The sequence below is a fragment of the Rutidosis leptorrhynchoides genome, chromosome 3, assembly GCF_046630445.1.
Source record: "Rutidosis leptorrhynchoides isolate AG116_Rl617_1_P2 chromosome 3, CSIRO_AGI_Rlap_v1, whole genome shotgun sequence".
NCBI lineage: Eukaryota > Viridiplantae > Streptophyta > Magnoliopsida > Asterales > Asteraceae > Rutidosis > Rutidosis leptorrhynchoides.
Window position 1 is genome coordinate 658,990,001 of NC_092335.1, and position 18,309 is coordinate 659,008,309.

Here is an 18,309-nt window from a genome sequence, read left to right on the forward strand (position 1 = left end):
GTACGTAGACGCAACGGAGATGATAAACACTAGGTTTGACTTGCGAATAATACCCACGAACATTACCCATAACCTCCATAGCTATAACCCATAGTTTCCTTAACTCTATCCCGCTCGAAAAGCTTGTTTTGAAATCATTTGGACATAACCTCGTCGTAGTATTTTATGTATAATACTAATAATAATATAAATACTACTAATAATAATAAGATTAATACTAATATTAATCTTTAATAATAATAATAATAACAATAATAATAATAATAATAATAATAATAATAATAATAATAATATAATTATATATATACAGAGGGAGATAGTTAGTTGAGATATATGTGAGACGAACCAAAAATGATCGAGCTTTTATAGATGTGGCTTGTCCAGACACCTCATGCGATCGCATGAGATTATAGGGGGATCCTCATGCGATCGCATGACCCCTTGGGACAGCTCACATTCCTTTTGTTTGCTAGTTCGTCGACATATTATTTAATTATATATATTATATATAATTTATATTAATTATACATATATTATATTATATTCTCGTGTATAGGTGACTTGTACTTTTAGTTCCGATGACTTGTACGTTGACGCTCGACTAACGTCCTGGTTCCGGTTTTTCGAACGTCCTTTTGTACACTTAGAAAACATGTACTTTACGTTTCGTGACGTGTACATTTATCAATAATTAGACTTAATCAATGATAAACTATATTACCCGAAGTATAACTTAATCATTTGAGTGTTTTGGTCATTTGCTTCCTTAAATCAAACATCTCGTTATCAATTAAAATATAAATAATAATATCAAAACGTTTTATATCTAAATTACTATTATATATTATTACATCGTTAAATATATATTATTTTGAAATATTTATTTAATTATGAAACAATAAACGAGTGCTATAAACCTTTAACAAAATAGATATATTTCGAACCCTTATATATCTATATATATATACAATATAAACATGTTGCAAGTTATTTTATATATCTAATTTCAAATATAATCAAAAGGAAAAGGTTTTCTAAATCGAAGTGGACCTCACAACAAAGACTCGTAACAATCGTAATAGCTATGTGATTGTTAGATGCTATCAAAATATCTTCTACTTCAATCGTTTAATAAAATCCTTTAATTCCGTCGATAAACATATAAAACATATATTGAGACAAATACGTTTAATGTAAAGTATTATACACTTAATACTTTGTTAACGTTTTCAAGTTATAATATATACATATATATACATATCTTATGTTTACAATCGTTTGTGACTCGTCGAAATTTGGTCGAGGTTAAATGAATACATGAACACAGTTCAAAATGTTTGAGATTTAACTTATCAGACTTTGCTTGTCGTGTCGGAAACATTAAATCATTTAAGGATTAAGATTAAATTTGGTCGGAAATTTCCGGGTCATCACAATATGCAATTGTGTCACCGAGCTCTCTCACACGGCTCTTCTCAATTGTTTCATCTCGAGTTTACGCCCCGACATCCAACGTGAATTGGCTACGCTAAACCCGACCGTACTCCATCAAACATACGGTTTGGCTAAACTCATTGAAGACAAGTTAAACGCAGGCCTTGAGTCTCCTAATGCCCCATCTCATGAACCTCCCTACACTCCCAACAACAACAATTCCATCACCACAACCTCTCATACCCTTACCACTACACCACTGTCACCATCTTCATCCAAACCGTCCACCCAAAACAACTCCCTCCCAGTTCGTCGTATTACTCTGTCCGAAGTCCAGTCGCGCCGTAGCCAAGGCTTGTGCTTCCGTTGCCCCGAGAAGTTTTACCCCGATCATCGATGCAACCCGCCACAATTCTTACTCATCGAGACAATTGAAGCTATTTCAACCGCAAGTTCCAACCTTGAGGACAAGGTTGAAGTTCAACCGGAGGGTATTGATAGCATCTTGGCATGGGGCCGAACTAAACAGGCCAACCCGAGTTCGTCAATAATTGATTCAAAGCAAAGTCTCGGCCCAAATGGATAAAACACGCCAAAGAAGTAGTTTATTTTCCAATTTCACTTGATGAAGAATAAATATTGTGTGTACGTGGGTAGTGAACATGGATTGCATATCACACATGCACTAACCCACATGTCTCATGAATTGCATTAGTGGTTTAATTTTAGGAAACTGTAGTGGTAGTTTAGTTCACGTACTTAGAAGTTATTTTCCTTTCAAGGCCTATAAATATGTAATCGTATTTCAGTATAACCAGGAATGAAAAGTTTGCTTTAAGCAAAAGTCTCTCTTCTTATCTATTTTCCTTGGGAGATTGACCATCTCGAATCGGTCTATTATCAATTACTGTCATGTGAATTTTATGTGAACGAGCAAATCGTGGCTCGCCGCTCGCGCGTTGTTCATGAAATGGTTTTTCCAAATAAAAGTTATAAAAAAACGATGTAACGTTGACGCCATGGTGATGTCAGCGTCCAATAAAATAGAAGACGAAAGATTACTAAAATACTCCCAAACGTTGTTGTCCATGTTTAGCGATGGGGTACTGGACAACAATCAGTAATTTAATTATCATTAAAACATTGTACATAGCGATTATTTATTAAGTTTTCCATTTAAATTATTGTCTACCTTACTTTTTATATTTGACTCAAAATAATTGTACACTTGAAAAAAAATAACCGATAAATATCAATTAACTCTTCACTTTACACTCATTTATTATTCTCAATCATTAATTTGCTAATAACTTCAGTCAAAATTCTCTTAAATATATAAAATCAAAATTGACATTTTATCAAATATAAATTAAATCCTACATAAAACTTTAGTGGACATTCTTTTTGAGACAGATAGAATATTTTTGAACTAATTGTTATCAAGTTGTACAATATTTTAAAGCGTATTAAAGACCGTCCTTGAAAAAAATATCCATTATAATATGATGAATAGGAACTCCAACAAAGATAATTAAAAGGATAGCCAAGAGAAGTCAACCTATGATTTTTGATGATATGCCAATTGTTAGCTATATAACTTGAAAAGCATTAACAAATACTTTGCTTATCAGAGGTCAAAACCTGCATCAGTTAGTTGGTTAACATATATCCTTTCTATTTTGTTTGTTTTCTTAGAGTAACGGGTTCAATGGGTGACGAGAACGGAGTTTTAGACGATTTTACACAAGACGGGACAACGGATCTTAAGGGTAGACCGACTCGAAGATCATCTACAGGGAGATGGAGAGCTTGTTATTTCATGCTAGGTGAGTTGTGATAATATAAAATGAATACCTGTTGTGACAGTGAGTTTATTTCATATTTTTTACTTTAACTTGTAGGCTATGATGTTTGTGAAAGAATGGCATACTTTGGTATAGTGTCAAATTTGGTATTGTACTTAACAAGGGAACTGCATGAAGGCACTGTAAAATCTTCGAAAAATGTCTCAAACTGGATTGGGACCACATGGATGACTCCCTTGTTAGGTGCATATATCGCTGATACGTACTTAGGACGATACTGGACTTTCATCATTGCGTCTGTCATATATCTTTTGGTATATACACAACGATTCTAAACTTTCTTAATTTGCTTCTTTCATCTCTCATATGGTAATTAAAAACTATGGATTATTTGTTGGAAGACCACTCAAATATATCATTTTATTTTTGTTGGCTCACCACATTTATAAATAAACAAGAAAGGTGAGGTTCGCGCGCTGCTGCTTGAAAAATGCTAGCGATTTAACTAAAAAAAAATAAAAAATATTATATATTTTAAACCGTGTAATAGCGAGTGTATGTATTTATGTATAGTATCCTATCAACTTTCTCCAAATGATAAAGACATAATAGGCGCACAAAAAAAATTAAAATGATGAACATTTCTCGACCAATAGGAATCCGGGGAAAAAAATTAAAATGATGAATAGTGAGAAATAGGGATAAAAATTAAAAAAAAAAGATGAATAGTGGTCGGGCACTATTGATGAATAGTGACCGACCAATAGGAAGCCAACATTCACTTTGATAATTGGTGTATATAGTAATAGTAATTTATAGCCACTCAGATTTTTTTATTTATTTATTGAATATGTACCAAATCAGTCAATAATATCATCAGAAAAATTCAAATTGATGCAAATAATCACGTATTTGAAAATAACTAAAATTATATATTTGATGTTGTCATAAATATGCATGGTTATGTCTGTCATATTCTTTTTTCCAGTAGGTTTTTAGAACGATTTAGTGTAAATGAAGCAACATAAGAGCATGTAAAGTCGTAATGGTTGGATTCGGTGTTTAATTTAGTGTCTAAGACTTTCAAAGAGATTTTCAGAGAAGAATGGTGGATTGGTTCGGTTGTTGGAAGCTTCGACGAGCCCAACACACCCACTATAGAGGATCTAGACTATACAAGACTCACTACACCAACACTTTGGCGTTGTTTAGCCTTTAATTTTATAAATCCTTAGTGCACAATGTACTTAGGCGACAATGTCGACCATATATCTTTAGGCGGTATAACCGACCATGTATTACTTAGGCGGCAGAGCCGACCATATAATAAGAACAAAAAAAGTGCACTAAGAACTTAAACACAAACTAAGGCTTGATCGGGAAACTTAACAAAAACACTTATATTAAATTACAATTACAATATTACTTATAAGCTTTCTCTTCTCTACTTTCGCTAACTCACACTCTTCTTCTCTTCTTCACAACTCACTTCTTATTTCACTCTTACTCACAACTCTCACAACTTACTTCACACACTACAAATGAAATCCTCACCCCTATTTATACAGCTCCATGGAAGTTTCTAGAAACTAGATATTTCCATGGATATATATAAATATCTAGATATTTTTATACATATAAATATCTAGATATTTCTTACACACATAAATATCTAGATTTTTCCTTACATTTTAATATCTAGATATTTTTCATATACATATTAATATCTAGATATTTTACCCATATACATATACTAATTCCATATTATTCTAAATTTGCATTGTATTTTAACACTCCCCCTCAATGCAAATTTTCTTCCAACGATGTCTTGCAGACCATTCCAAGTGCTTCTCTGAATTTTGTAAACTTCGGTTTACTTAGGCTCTTGGTGAATATATCTGCAACCTGTTCATCTGTCTTTGTTGGCATCATCTTGATCTCTCCTTCAAGGACCTTCTCGCGAACATAGTGATAGTGCACTTCTATATGTTTTGTTCTCACATGAAAGACTGGATTTTCTTCTAGACGTATAGCTGATAAGTTATCGCAGAAAAACTTTACTTGATAATCTGTTGATTGATGAAGATCTTCCATTAGCTGCTTCAACCAAGTAATTTCTTGTGTTGCTGATGCTGCCGATCGATATTCTGCTTCGGTGCTTGATAAGGATACAGTTGGTTGTCTCTTGCTGCACCATGATATTACTCCCGATCCAAGACTAAACATGTATCCAGTTGTTGATCGTCGTGTATCATAGTCTCCAGCATAATCGGCGTCACAATATCCAGTCACGTGACATTCTTTTGTTTTCTTGTATAAAATAGCAAAGTTAATAATGCCTTTAACATACTTTAAGATGCGTCGTACAACATCAAGGTGAGGCTTCTTCGGATTGCTCATGTATCGACTAACCACTCCAACTGCATAAGATATATCTGGCCGGCTTAGTGTGAGATAAATAAGACTTCCGACCATCTTTCGATACATGGTAACATCTTGAAGACTTTTTCCTTCATCTGCTCGTAGTTTTGTATTCGGATCCATCGGAGTTGAGATAGGTTTGCAATTAAGCATTCCGTACTTTTGTAAAAGATCTCGCGCATATTTCTGTTGTCCCAGAAATAATCCTTCTCTTTTCTGCTCTATTTCGAGTCCAAGAAAATGTTTGAGTTCTCCAAGCTCCTTCATATGAAATCTGATAGACAGATTCTCTCTTGTTCTTTGGATCTCCTCATAGTGATCTCCCGTGATGATTAAGTCATCCACATATACTAGCACTATGGCTAGTTTTCCTTGATCTTATTTCACAAATAAACTAGAATCTGAAGGAGCAACTGTGAAACCACTTTGTACTAAGAACTCGCCAATCTTCCCGTACCAAGCTCTTGGAGCCTGCTTTAAGTCGTATAGTGCTTTCTTTAATTTGCAGACATGGTCAGGATGGAACTTGTTCTCAAAGCCTCTTGGTTGCTCCATATAAATTTCTTTGTCAAGTTCTCCATGTAAGAAAGCATTCTTGACATCCATCTGCCACAGCTTCCAAGATTTGCTAGCGGCTAAAGCTAGTAGAGCTCGAATTGTTGTGATATTCGCCACTGGACTAAACGTTTCTTCATAATCCAGCCCATATTGTTGAGAAAAACCTCTAGCAACAAGTCGAGCTTTATACCTTTCAATGGAGCCATCTGATCGAGTCTTCACCTTGTAAACCCATTTACAAGATATTGGTTTTATATCTTTTGGCTTTGAAACATATATATATGTATGTATATATATATATATACATACATACATATATATATATATATATATATATATATATATATATATATAATGCATTAATTTCTTCTTCCATTGCTTTCCGCCATTCTTGACTTTGTGCTGCTTCTTCATAAGTGGAAGGCTCAATAGGTATTGATTCATCCACATGAGCAGCATTGGCATACCTCGGATTAGGTTGCCTCGGCCTTGTTGATCTCCGTAATTCTTGCACATGCTCCTCGGCATCCATTTGGCTTGGACGAACCTCTTTGGATGTAGATTGATCTACCCCAGTTTTCCATGGACTCGTTTCCTTAGAGTACGATCCATCTCCTTCTTTAATTGGATCCGATATGTGCTCTTTATGTTTTTCTTTCTCTTCTGGAACTTCTTCTAATCCATGAGATTCTGGAAGCTCTATCTTTTGAGATGACCATCATGAAGAAGCTTCATCAAATACCACATTTCTTGAAGTATGACACTTTCCAGTATTTGGATCACAACATCTCCATCCTTTTCTTGATTCATCATAACCGACAAAAATGCATCGAATTGCCTTCTTATCAAATTTGCTTCGTAGATGATCTGGTACGAAGACGTAGCATACACATCCAAAAACCTTGAGATGGTTGACGGTTGGCTTGATCTTCCATAAACTTTCATATGGTGAAATATATCCCAACTTTGTTTGTGGGAGTCTGTTAATCACGTATGAGGCCGTCCTCATACATTCGGCCCAAAATCTTCCTGGTACATTATTACCATGAAGCATACTTCGACAGGTTTCAGCAAGATGACGATTCTTACGTTCTGCCACTCCATTCTGTTGTGGAGTATTAGGGCAAGTTAATTGCCTTCTGATCTTGTGCTTCTCAAGATAGATATTGAACTCGGTTGATAAATATTCTCCTCCATTATCTGTGCGTAAGCATCGAATCTTAGTATTGAGCTCACTTTCTACCTTGTTCTTGAACTCTTTAAACTTCAAAAAAGTCTCCGACTTCTCCTTCATGAAGTAAACCCACACATATCTTGAGAAGTCATCAATGAATGTCACCATATATTTCATACCTCCAAGTGATGTTTGTTTCATTGGGCCGAAGACATCTGAGTGTATTAGCTCTAGTGGTGTCTTGGACTGATGCGCTGACTCCTTGAATGGCAATTGGTGAGCTTTGTCAAATTGACATCCAGCACATATTGTATCTGTTCGGATATCAATTTGAGGAAGCCCATTTACTATGCGTTTCACCATCATCTCCTTTAACTTATTGTATCCCACATGCCCAAGACGTTCATGCCACAGATCAGCCTTCTCATTCTTTCGAGTCTTATCCACATATGCTGTTTCAGCAGATAGTACATAGACCGACTCTATTCTTTTTCCTTGCATAATTGAATTGCCAACCACCTTCACTCTCTTGAATACAGACACATCTTCTGGTCCAAAGAGCACATAATTCCCTTCTGCTGTCAATTGTGGTACTGACAGTAAATTCTTCTTTAGGTCAGGGACAAGATACACCTTCTCGAGATGGAGCTTATGAGAGTCACCTTCACTTGGAATTATTGTCTTTCCAATGTGAGAAATAGACAACCTTGAATTGTTGGCTGTCAACACGACTCTTTTTCCTTTGTAATCCTCCATTTCTTGCAGCTTCGTCTCATCATTGGTCATATGATTTGAGCACCTAGAATCGATGATCCAATCATCTTTGTAGTTTATTTTTGACTTTAAAGTTGTTGTAAGAGCTTGATCATCCATGTCAGCTTCAACGGAGAGTCCTGCTTCTGCATCCCAAGTTTCCTCATTAATGGATGCTTCTAATGTGACCTCTTTCTTCTCATCTCTTGCGGCGGCCACATTTCCTTCGAAAGTTCGCCTTCTGGGGAATCTACAATCTCGAGCAAAATGACCCTTCTTGCCACAATTGAAGCATTTACCATTCTTTCTCTTATCATTTTCCCCGTATTGTTGGCGATGATCTCTTCTTCCTTGTTGAGCTCCCCCTGAAGCGTTTCCTTTTGATTTTGGGTGACCCTTCCACCCATATGTCTTACTTTCTTTCATCGCCTCTTGTCTTCGAGATGTTGCTTTCTTCTTATTGGTGAAGAGTGCATCTTCTCCGTCTTTTATGGTTACTTCATTCATCTGCTTGGCTAATGCCTCTTGATTAGCCAATAAATTCTCCAGCTCTATTAATGATGGTTGAGTAGCCCATCCTCTCACAGCGGCTATAAATCCATTATACTCGGATCTTAAGCCGTGGATGATAATTCTCTTCATCCTTGCATCACCCACTTTCTCTTCAGGAGCAAGTTGAGATATCTCACGGCAAATAGATTTCACCTTGGTGAAATACTGAGAAATAGACAGACTTCCTTGTGAGATACCCGCGAGCTCATTTTCCAAGAGCTGGAGGCGTGCTTCATTCTTCTTTGAAAATAATTTTTCAAAAGTTTCCCAAGCTGCCTTTGGTGTTTTCTCGTCACGGATGTGCTCCAATAGATCCTCCTCGATTGTAGTCTTCAATATAAATACAGCCTTCCCGGCCTTGATGTTCCATTTTCTCAAGGCTTCAGCATTTTCTTTCGGTGGAGGCGTTGTGTCACTGCCAGCAACTATTTCCCATAAATCCTGTCCTTGTAGGTAGGATTCTATGCAAGTCCGCCAATAACCATAGTTGTGGTTATTGAGACTCTTGATTCCACTGCTCGTACTTGCAAGATCTGCCATCATGACGTCCAACGTCCAATAAGCTTGGTCCCTGACCGATGAGCTTTCACAGTTCCTAACTGTGCTCTGACAGAATCTTCCTTAGAGCCTTGGTGAAAACAAGCCGATGTAAACGTCCAACGTTTACCGATTTCCTCCACTAGAAATGGTCCCGAACGACCCGCTCTGATACCAATTGTTGGAAGCTTCGACGAGCCCAACACACCCACTATAGAGGATCTAGACTATACAAGACTCACTACACCAACACTTTGGCGTTGTTTAGCCTTTAATTTTATAAATCCTTAGTGCACAATGTACTTAGGCGACAATGTCGACCATATATCTTTAGGCGGTATAACCGACCATGTATTACTTAGGCGGCAGAGCCGACCATATAATAAGAACAACAAAAGTGCACTAAGAACTTAAACACAAACTAAGGCTTGATCGGGAAACTTAACAAAAACACTAATATTAAATTACAATTACAATATTACTTACAAGCTTTCTCTTCTCTACTTTCGCTAACTCACACTCTTCTTCTCTTCTTCACAACTCACTTCTTATTTCACTCTTACTCACAACTCTCACAACTTACTTCACACACTACAAATGAAATCCTCACCCCTATTTATACTACTCCATGGAAGTTTCTAGAAACTAGATATTTCCATGGATATATATAAATATCTAGATATTTTTATACATATAAATATCTAGATATTTCTTACACGCATAAATATCTAGATTTTTCCTTACATTTTAATATCTAGATATTTTTCATATACATATTAATATCTAGATATTTTACCCATATACATATACTAATTCCATATTATTCTAAATTTGCATTGTATTTTAACATCGGTGTCCCTAGTATATGTGAACCCAGGGCCGGTCCCGAGAATTTGAGTGCCCCGAGCGAGACGAAAAAAAAGGCCCTTACCGGTTTGGGTTTTTTCGACTTTTTCTGGATTCGACTTTGATTTTTATCCTTATTCGATTTTTACGCGTTAGAAATTTAGCGTACAATTGCATTAATTTGCAAGGATTTAGTTTGGCTATATTAACTCTAGAATGGATCGATCATTATTTTACATATCAAAATATGTACTAGTAATAAAATATTTGATGACGATCAATTTCTATTTAAATGAATATCTCGATAAGAATTTTTTACTTTATATTTAAGAAAAAAAGAAGTCATACACATATTTTTATGCGTAGGAACCTCGTTTTTTTCCTTCTCGATACTAAGCTCCTTTTTGTTAAAACTAAAAAGCAATTAATCTGCACATGTGAATTGATTGGAGGAAATGGAAATCTAGAATATTTATGAAGGCACTTTGTGATGGAGTTTTGCAAAAAACAGATTTATTTATTTGGATTTCTATAGCATTCATCCCACATTGGTAATGTATATAACCAAATTAGTCTATAAATTCAGAAGGCTGGAATTGGAGTACAAGATAAAAATGTGACCCGTTATGGGCCGGGTGTGTGAACCAATATGAAAATAATAATAAAGAAAAAAATTGAAGGCGACGTCCAATGCGAAGGGCGACTCCTAAAGCTCGTGTGGCCTATAAAAACAAAATGATTAACTTACGTTACATAATCCCTGAATTTGGATTTAATTAGACGTAGAACCATGTATCATCCTACTTTGTTTGTTTATAATTCTTTTTTTCTATATACTTGGGTTGAATTAGAACCATGTGTCATCCTTTTTTGTTTGTTTATAACTTTCTCTAAACAGGGCATGAGCTTATTAACTCTTGTAGTTTCACTGCCATCTCTAAAGCCACCAACATGCGGAAAACATGTGAGTTACCTAGATTGCAATAAACGAGCCTCCTCGTTTCAAGTTGGCATCTTCTATTGTGCACTTTATATCATTGCAATTGGGACAGGTGGAACAAAGCCCAATATCTCCACAATGGGTGCTGACCAGTTCGATGATTTTGAGCCCAAAGAAAAGGCCCATAAGCTCACTTTCTTCAATTGGTGGATGTTTAGCATCTTTTTCGGCACTCTGTTTGCATTTACTTTCCTAGTGTACATTCAAGATAATGTTGGTTGGAGTTTAGGATATGGTGTCCCTACATTCGCTTTATTTGCATCGATAATAATCTTTATAATCGGAACACCAACTTATAGGCACAAGCCAATAGCCGAAAGCCCGATTAATAGAATGGCCAAGGTGCTAGTAGCTAGTGTAAGGAAAAGGAACGTATTTGTACCTGTTGATCCCAAAGAGCTTTATGAGTTGAGTTTGGATGACTATTTGCGTCGTGGAAAGTATAGAATCGAACATTCATCGTCCTTAAGGTTAGTTTTCCTCTACTATCACGTGTACTATCATTGTCATTATAAATGATTAAAGCTATCTTTTATGGAACATCAATGTTGTCTCACTAATTTATAAGTTTTTGTTCGAGATATAAAAATGAACGGTTATAAACGTTAAATTTTTCAATACTACTAAAAGTAATCACTATAAATAGCAAAAACAAATTATCATTATTTCAGAGATCTCTTAGTCAAAATGACTGAATAGGGGTAATTTGTGTCAAAAGAAGAAAAAATATCTTTTTTTCTTTAAGTTCTTTTTGTCGTACTTGGACCGATAGCAAAACAAGTATATATATATAGGTCTTTTAAAGTTGTGGGCCCTTTCAAAATTTTGGGCTTGTTAGATGACCCTATCTTGCGCACCCTCTAAGACGCCCCTACAAACATGTGGGCGTGCTTAATCGAAGTCTAAAATTATGACTTTTGATTAACTACTAATTACCATGTCTCGCAAATAGGTTCCTTGATAAAGCTGCGGTAAAGGTGGAAGATTCATCTACCGAATGGATGTTATGCTCAGTAACTCAAGTTGAACAAACAAAGCAAATGCTCAAAATGGTCCCAATTTTGTTTGCAATGTTCATTCCTAGCACAATGTTTGCCCAAACTCAAACATTATTCATCAAACAAGGGACCACTTTGGTTCGATCAATTGGACCACATTTTGAGATACCGCCTGCTAGTTTAGGAGCGTTCCTTGTGATCTCCATGCTTATTAGCATTGCAGTCTATGACCGCTTCTTTGTTCCTTTTGTTCGAAGATACACAAAAAAGCCAAGAGGCATCAGTTTATTGCAACGAATGACGATAGGCTTAGTGCTTCACATTATCGTCATGATAACTGCCAGTCTCGTAGAAAAGTATCGATTAAGTGTTGCTAAAGATCATGGTATATTTGGGAAAGCGCAAACCGTTCCGTTAAGCATATTCATACTCTTACCTCAGTTTGCTTTGATGGGTGTTGCTGATTGTTTTCTGGAAGTTGGAAAACTTGAGTTTTTTTACGATCAAGCACCTGAAGGAATGAAAAGTCTAGGGACTACTTATTATACAACTGGTTTCGGTGTTGGGGTCATTCTTAACGGCTTTATTCTGTCAACGGTAGCTAATGTTACAAAGAGCAATGGTCATAAGAGTTGGATTCTAGACAACCTCAACATATCCCACCTAGATTATTATTATGCATTTTTTGCCGTTTTGAGTTTCTTGAACTTTTGTTTCTTCCTTCTTGTTGCCAAAAACTTTGACTACAACGCTGAAGTCACTGTAACGGAACAAGAAATGAAAGAAGACGACGTCAGGGAGCTTACAAATCAAGGCTAAAGGGTGATTTTAATTACCTCTTAAATGAATGGTTCATCGTTTGATGGATGATGAACCATTTGGCATTCAGCGCGTTTGTTCACCTCTGAATGGCGCAAACTTGTAACATGTGTGGCTCAATATATGTAATATGACCCTTGTCCCAAAATTATGTGTTTGCTTCATTATATGAGAGTGTGATTGTATCTGGTTTAATAAACTCATGTTATGAACCACATCAATTTCTATATAATTTCAAGTTTAATAACTTGATACTTAATGATTTTACTCTACTAAAAATAAATAAATTACTTAAGATAAATAAAAGAAAATAGTTTACAAAATTAGCTATGCCTACCAGCTTTAAAGTCACAGCTACAACCAGGGTGTAGGAAACATGTTTTTGTTGTCTTTTTAACAATCAATGGTTATGCTAATATGATCAAAAGGTAAGAGGTAGGCAAGTAAAGACTATCTAATAAATTTCAGCAATAAGAGACAAATGAAGGTGTAGACAAAAGAAAGGGACCGAAAGCGATGTAAGGTGAGGATTCGACCTATGATTTCTGATACCAAATTATTTTGGCATAGTTTGTTAAAGTTCCATAAAAATAAACATATATAAGAACTTGAACAAACTTTAACATGCATATTTTAAATTTTCTCGTGTTTTTGTACAATGGGGTTGACGGGAAATGAAAATGGAGTTCGAGAAGACTTTACACAAGATGGGACTATAGATCTAAAAGGTAAACCTGTCCTAAGATCAGCTACCGGGAGATGGAGAGCTTGTTACTTCATGTTGGGTTAGTGTCTTAATTAAAATTATATACAGTGTTTTGTTACAAAGACACATTATTTATTAATTTGTTTTCTTTGACCTTAATTTGTAGGGTATGAAGTATGTGAACGAATGGCATATTATGGAATAGCAACGAATTTAGTCTTGTACTTGACCAGGGAATTGCATCAAGGCACAGTGAAGTCATCAAACAATGTCACAAATTGGGTTGGGACTGTTTAGTTGACTCCTGTTTTAGGTGCATATATTGCTGACACATACTTGGGACGATATCGGACTTTCATGATAGCATCTGTCATTTATCTTCTGGTAATTAGTATATCATCTTGCATACACCCTATACTGAACTTGTTTAGTGTTAGTGTCGTACAAGTTTCAATTGTTAATATGAGTTTGATAATGGCCTTTTAGCTTGAACAGTGAAAATCTTATTCGTTTACCCGTTTGTTACAGGGTATGTGCTTATTGACTCTTGTGGTTTCACTGCCATCTTTGAAGCCACCATCATGTGGCAAAAATGTGAGTTACCTAGACTGTGATAAACGGGCCTCTTCGTTTCAAGTTGGTATCTTTTATTGTGCCCTCTACATTATTGCAATTGGGACGGGAGGGACCAAGCCCAACATCTCAACGATGGGTGCAGATCAATTTGATGATTTTGAGCCCAAAGAAAACGCGCATAAGCTCACTTTCTTTAATTGGTGGATGTTTAGTGTCTTTTTTGGCACCCTTTTCGCAAATACATTTCTAGTGTACGTTCAAGATAATGTTGGTTGGGGAGTTGGGTACGCTATCCCTACATTGGCTCTACTTATGGCCATAATAGTGTTCATATTTGGGAAGCCTGTTTATAGGCATAAGCCAACTACAGGAAGCCCGTTGACTAGTATGGTCAAAGTACTAGTTGCTGCGTTAAGAAAGAGAAATGTTGTTGTACCCGTTGACTCTAACGAGCTTTATGAGTTGAATTCCGATGAGTACTCTAGTTGTGCAAAGCATAGAATCAACCATTCCTCTTCATTAAGGTACCTTTTTTCATATTCTTCATATCTTAAAAGTTCAGTAATGTAACCAAAGGGCCATTGGGTGAGGTCATGGGTTCAAGTCCTCGTATAAGCAGTAGTATGTATATATTCGTGTAAAAAACCATGTTGAGTGTGTGTTTGTCTTTAAAAAAAAGTTCAGTTATGTATGAACATGTGCGCCGACCTTCTAAAAATATTGTTTGCATATAGGTTCCTCGACTAAGCTGCAGTGAAGATTGAAGAACCAAATTCCGAATGGAAGCTATGTCCGGTGACTCAAGTTGAGCAAACAAAGCAAATGTTCAAGATGGTCCCAATTATGTTAGCCACATTCATTCCGAGCACATTCTTGGCTCAAAGTCACACACTTTTTATCAAACAAGCTACCACATTGGTGCGGTCCATGGGACCTCATTTTGAGATACCACCCGCTTGTCTAGCGCTATTCACCACAATCTCCATGCTTATTACTCTTTTTGTTTACGACCGTTATTTTGTTCCTTTGGTTCGTACATACACTAAAAATCAAAGAGGCATAACTTTACTACAACGAATGGCGATTGGCATAGCTCTCCATGTTGTTACCATGATCACTTCTAGTATTGTAGAAAATCACCGACTAAGTGTCGCTAAAGATCATGGCATACATAAAAAAGGTCAAGTTGTACCTTTAAGTATATTCATTCTTCTTCCTCAATTCGTTTTAGTGGGTGTCGCCGATAGCTTTTTGGAAGTTGGAAAACTTGAGTTTTTTTACGATCAAGCACCCGAAGGAATGAAAAGTCTTGGAACGGCTTATTTTACAACTAGTCTTGGTATCGGATATTTTCTTAGTGGTTTCATCTTATCAACTGTGGCTAATGTTACTAAGAGGAGTGGACACGAAGGTTGGTTGCTAGACAACCTCAATGTATCGCGTCTAGACTACTATTATATATTTTTTACGGTTTTGTGCTTCTGCAACTTCGTTTTCTTCCTTTTAGTCGCGAAAAACTTTGAGTACAAAATGAAGTAGATGAAACGAAGAAAGAGTTGAAAAACAATGAAAAGGTTGTAGAAGAAACTGATACATCCAAGGATGGTCCAACATTCTAAACAAGTAAAGGATCTTGATTTGATTATATATAGATATTAGATACTATATATAGTAATAGTAAAGTAGCATGAAAGAAATGAAACATACATGTATTTTAAGAGTGATCGAATTGTGAAATTTACCTCATAGATTGCAGATATTTACATTCAATAAAGCTTGGATAGCTTCTTTCTGATGTATCTTTGAAGTAATGTTCGAACTTTTATATGCAAAAAAATAATTAACAACGGATACCATTGCAAAAGTAAAAATGATGTTGGAGTATAATTGGTTGTAAAAAGATGAAAGTCATCCCACATCGGAAATATCCCACATCAGAAATATGAAAGAAATAATGTCACCATATAAGTTTATAGTACCCTCTCTTTGGCACAAACGAGATCTAGATCGGCCAGCCCGATGCGGTGGGACCTTTCGGCTTACGTATTCATATTTAACGTAGTGTTATGTATTTACAGAATATAAAATGACCCATGTGTTAAGTCCCGTTTTAGATGTCGGTGTGTTTAGCGTTTTTTAGAAAGTGTCCATTTCGAAAGTAGCTAGTTTCGTTTTGTTCGTAAAGTTATTTCGAGTTTAACGGTGACGACAGTAAAAAATAACCCTGGGCGAGCAGAAAGATAAGCCCCATCTAAGATTTTGGTGTGGATAGCGTTTTTTAAAAAACGTCCGTTTTGAACGTAGTTAGCTTCGTTTTGTTCGTGATATTATTTCGAGTTTAATGGTGAAGGTGGTAAAAAATAACGCGAGACGAATAAGAAGATAAGGCTCGTGAAAGCTTAAGGTGGGTTTGTTTTTATTTTTAATTTAAAAATAAGTTTACATTTTGTATCCCTAAAAAAATTATAAATTAGACCCTAAAAGAGGGGGATAAAATGGCAAATTGTAAAAATGGTTGTTGATGTCGTTTGATATACTAACGCTGCGTTCTCGAGATTTTTTTGGAATAGAAAGGAAAGAAAACAGACAGATTAATAAATAACAGTGATTCTCGAGTTTTTATTTTAAGCGGAAAGGGGAAGAGAGTAGATGATTAGAAAGGATAATACTTTAATATTTTGTTAACAACACTCTCCCCCCATGTTTGGGCGGATTGAGAAGGATAGTAAAACACTCTCTTCCCATTTCTTTTTCACTCTTTTCCGCTAAAAATAAAACTTGAGAATACAGCGTAAAAGAGGTCAAAACTACATATTTTGTCACCTCTTTTCGTATATAAGAGTTAATTAGTTTTACATTATTGTAGAACTTATGAGTTTATATATTAGACATATTGTTAAGCTAGAAATAATCCTATAAATGGTATTAGAGTAGCCCCAACTTATAATTGACTTTAAGACTACAAGAATTAACTTAGTTTGTCACCTAGGCATTATACTATCTGTTTTGTCTTCTACTTACACATTTTATTATACATGTAAACAAAGATTAAAAGTTCGTTAATAAACTGAATAACTTAGCAATCACCAACGGTAAACAAAGGGCAAGTTTAGGATCCGCAAACATCTACACCAAATTTGTCCTTCACTTCACTTCACCTATTATTTCAACCCATTACGTGTTTAGTGGGCCTTTTTATCAACATGTATAATGTATGTGCTAGATTGAACCAATTTTGACATATTGGGCCGATACTAAAATCTAATATACGGCCCAAAATAAAGTCTTTAGTCACACACCCACCGCAAAACTTCAGTCCCTCGCTCACACCTTATATATAAATAGAAAAGCAAAACTTTAGTACAACTCTCCATCAAAGTTCAAACCCTAAAAGAGTTACGGTGGCGCCGCCATCACCACTTCCGCGGCGGTCGTTATAATACGTACTCTCCGGCTTTCTTCACCTGCTAGAGAAGTATATCCGTCACGTTTTTTTGTAGTTCAAAGTGGTTTATACCATTTATTGTTAGAAAATGAAAATTTTATTACTCTGTCAAATTAATTTGATTTGTTGAAATATATGTGTACATATATTACTTGATCTGATTTTATCATATGTACACGTTAGTTACGGAATAATTATATGCTTTTATTGTTCATACAAGTTATTGCATATAATTTTTGGGTTCCTTTTGATTAGTCCATCTTGGCAAAACATTAGAGGCTTTGGTCTATGAAGTGTTTTGAATGCTAATGGACTTAAATTAAATTTCTGCTTTTTACTGTTCTGGACTTCTAATGTTAGTGGGAGTACCAAGTCATTCGAGCAGAAACATGATTATCAATTTTAATATTAATTTTCTTTATTTTACATGAGATTAATTAAGCATCATAATTAATAAATAAATTATACTTGTGAATAATAGAGTTATAGTTAGTCCATCTTGGCAAAGCAGTCGAGCCATTAGGCGATGAACAGCTTTGAATGCTAATGGACTTACATTGATATCAGTCTTTAACTGTTTTGGAGTTCCGATTTAGGTGGGATTACCAGTTCATTCGGGCTGAAACATTATAGATTAATTAAGTGCAAGGCATTGTTAATATTTGTAATGGTGCTATATATGGAG

General features: G+C 35.6%; 3 protein-coding genes across 3 annotated transcripts; all 3 read left to right on the forward strand.

The window, feature by feature from the left end:
• Positions 1–3,139: 3,139 nt before the first annotated feature.
• On the forward strand, positions 3,140–12,897 carry LOC139902547 (protein NRT1/ PTR FAMILY 5.2-like). Its single transcript, XM_071885158.1, has 4 exons — positions 3,140–3,260; positions 3,336–3,553; positions 10,979–11,550; positions 12,033–12,897. The coding sequence occupies exons 1-4, from the start codon at positions 3,143–3,145 to the stop codon at positions 12,895–12,897; spliced, it is 1,773 nt and encodes a 590-aa protein (XP_071741259.1). The 5' UTR covers positions 3,140–3,142.
• Positions 12,898–13,563: 666 nt separating this feature from the next.
• LOC139899230 (protein NRT1/ PTR FAMILY 5.3-like) lies at positions 13,564–15,993 on the forward strand. The gene is made up of 4 exons (XM_071882050.1): positions 13,564–13,682; positions 13,770–13,987; positions 14,132–14,703; positions 14,914–15,993. Exons 2-4 carry the CDS (start codon positions 13,961–13,963, stop codon positions 14,924–14,926), a joined length of 612 nt encoding a protein of 203 aa, XP_071738151.1. The 5' UTR covers positions 13,564–13,682; positions 13,770–13,960; the 3' UTR covers positions 14,927–15,993.
• LOC139902548 (protein NRT1/ PTR FAMILY 5.2-like) lies at positions 15,011–15,718 on the forward strand. Its single transcript, XM_071885159.1, has one exon. The coding sequence runs from the start codon at positions 15,011–15,013 to the stop codon at positions 15,716–15,718; it is 708 nt and encodes a 235-aa protein (XP_071741260.1).
• Positions 15,994–18,309: the final 2,316 nt, after the last annotated feature.

Excerpts from the sequence above, each read along its gene's own strand:
- LOC139902547 (XM_071885158.1), top strand. The coding sequence starts at position 3,143 with ATGGGTGACGAGAACGGAGTTTTAGACGATTTTACACAAGACGGGACA. Across the intron at positions 3,261-3,335 it reads AGCTTGTTATTTCATGCTAG|GCTATGATGTTTGTGAAAGA; the intron begins GTGAGTTGTGAT and ends TTTAACTTGTAG. Across the intron at positions 3,554-10,978 it reads CGTCTGTCATATATCTTTTG|GGCATGAGCTTATTAACTCT; the intron begins GTATATACACAA and ends TTCTCTAAACAG.
- LOC139899230 (XM_071882050.1), top strand. The coding sequence starts at position 13,961 with ATGATAGCATCTGTCATTTATCTTCTG. Across the intron at positions 13,988-14,131 it reads CATCTGTCATTTATCTTCTG|GGTATGTGCTTATTGACTCT; the intron begins GTAATTAGTATA and ends CGTTTGTTACAG.
- LOC139902548 (XM_071885159.1), top strand. The coding sequence starts at position 15,011 with ATGGTCCCAATTATGTTAGCCACATTCATTCCGAGCACATTCTTGGCT.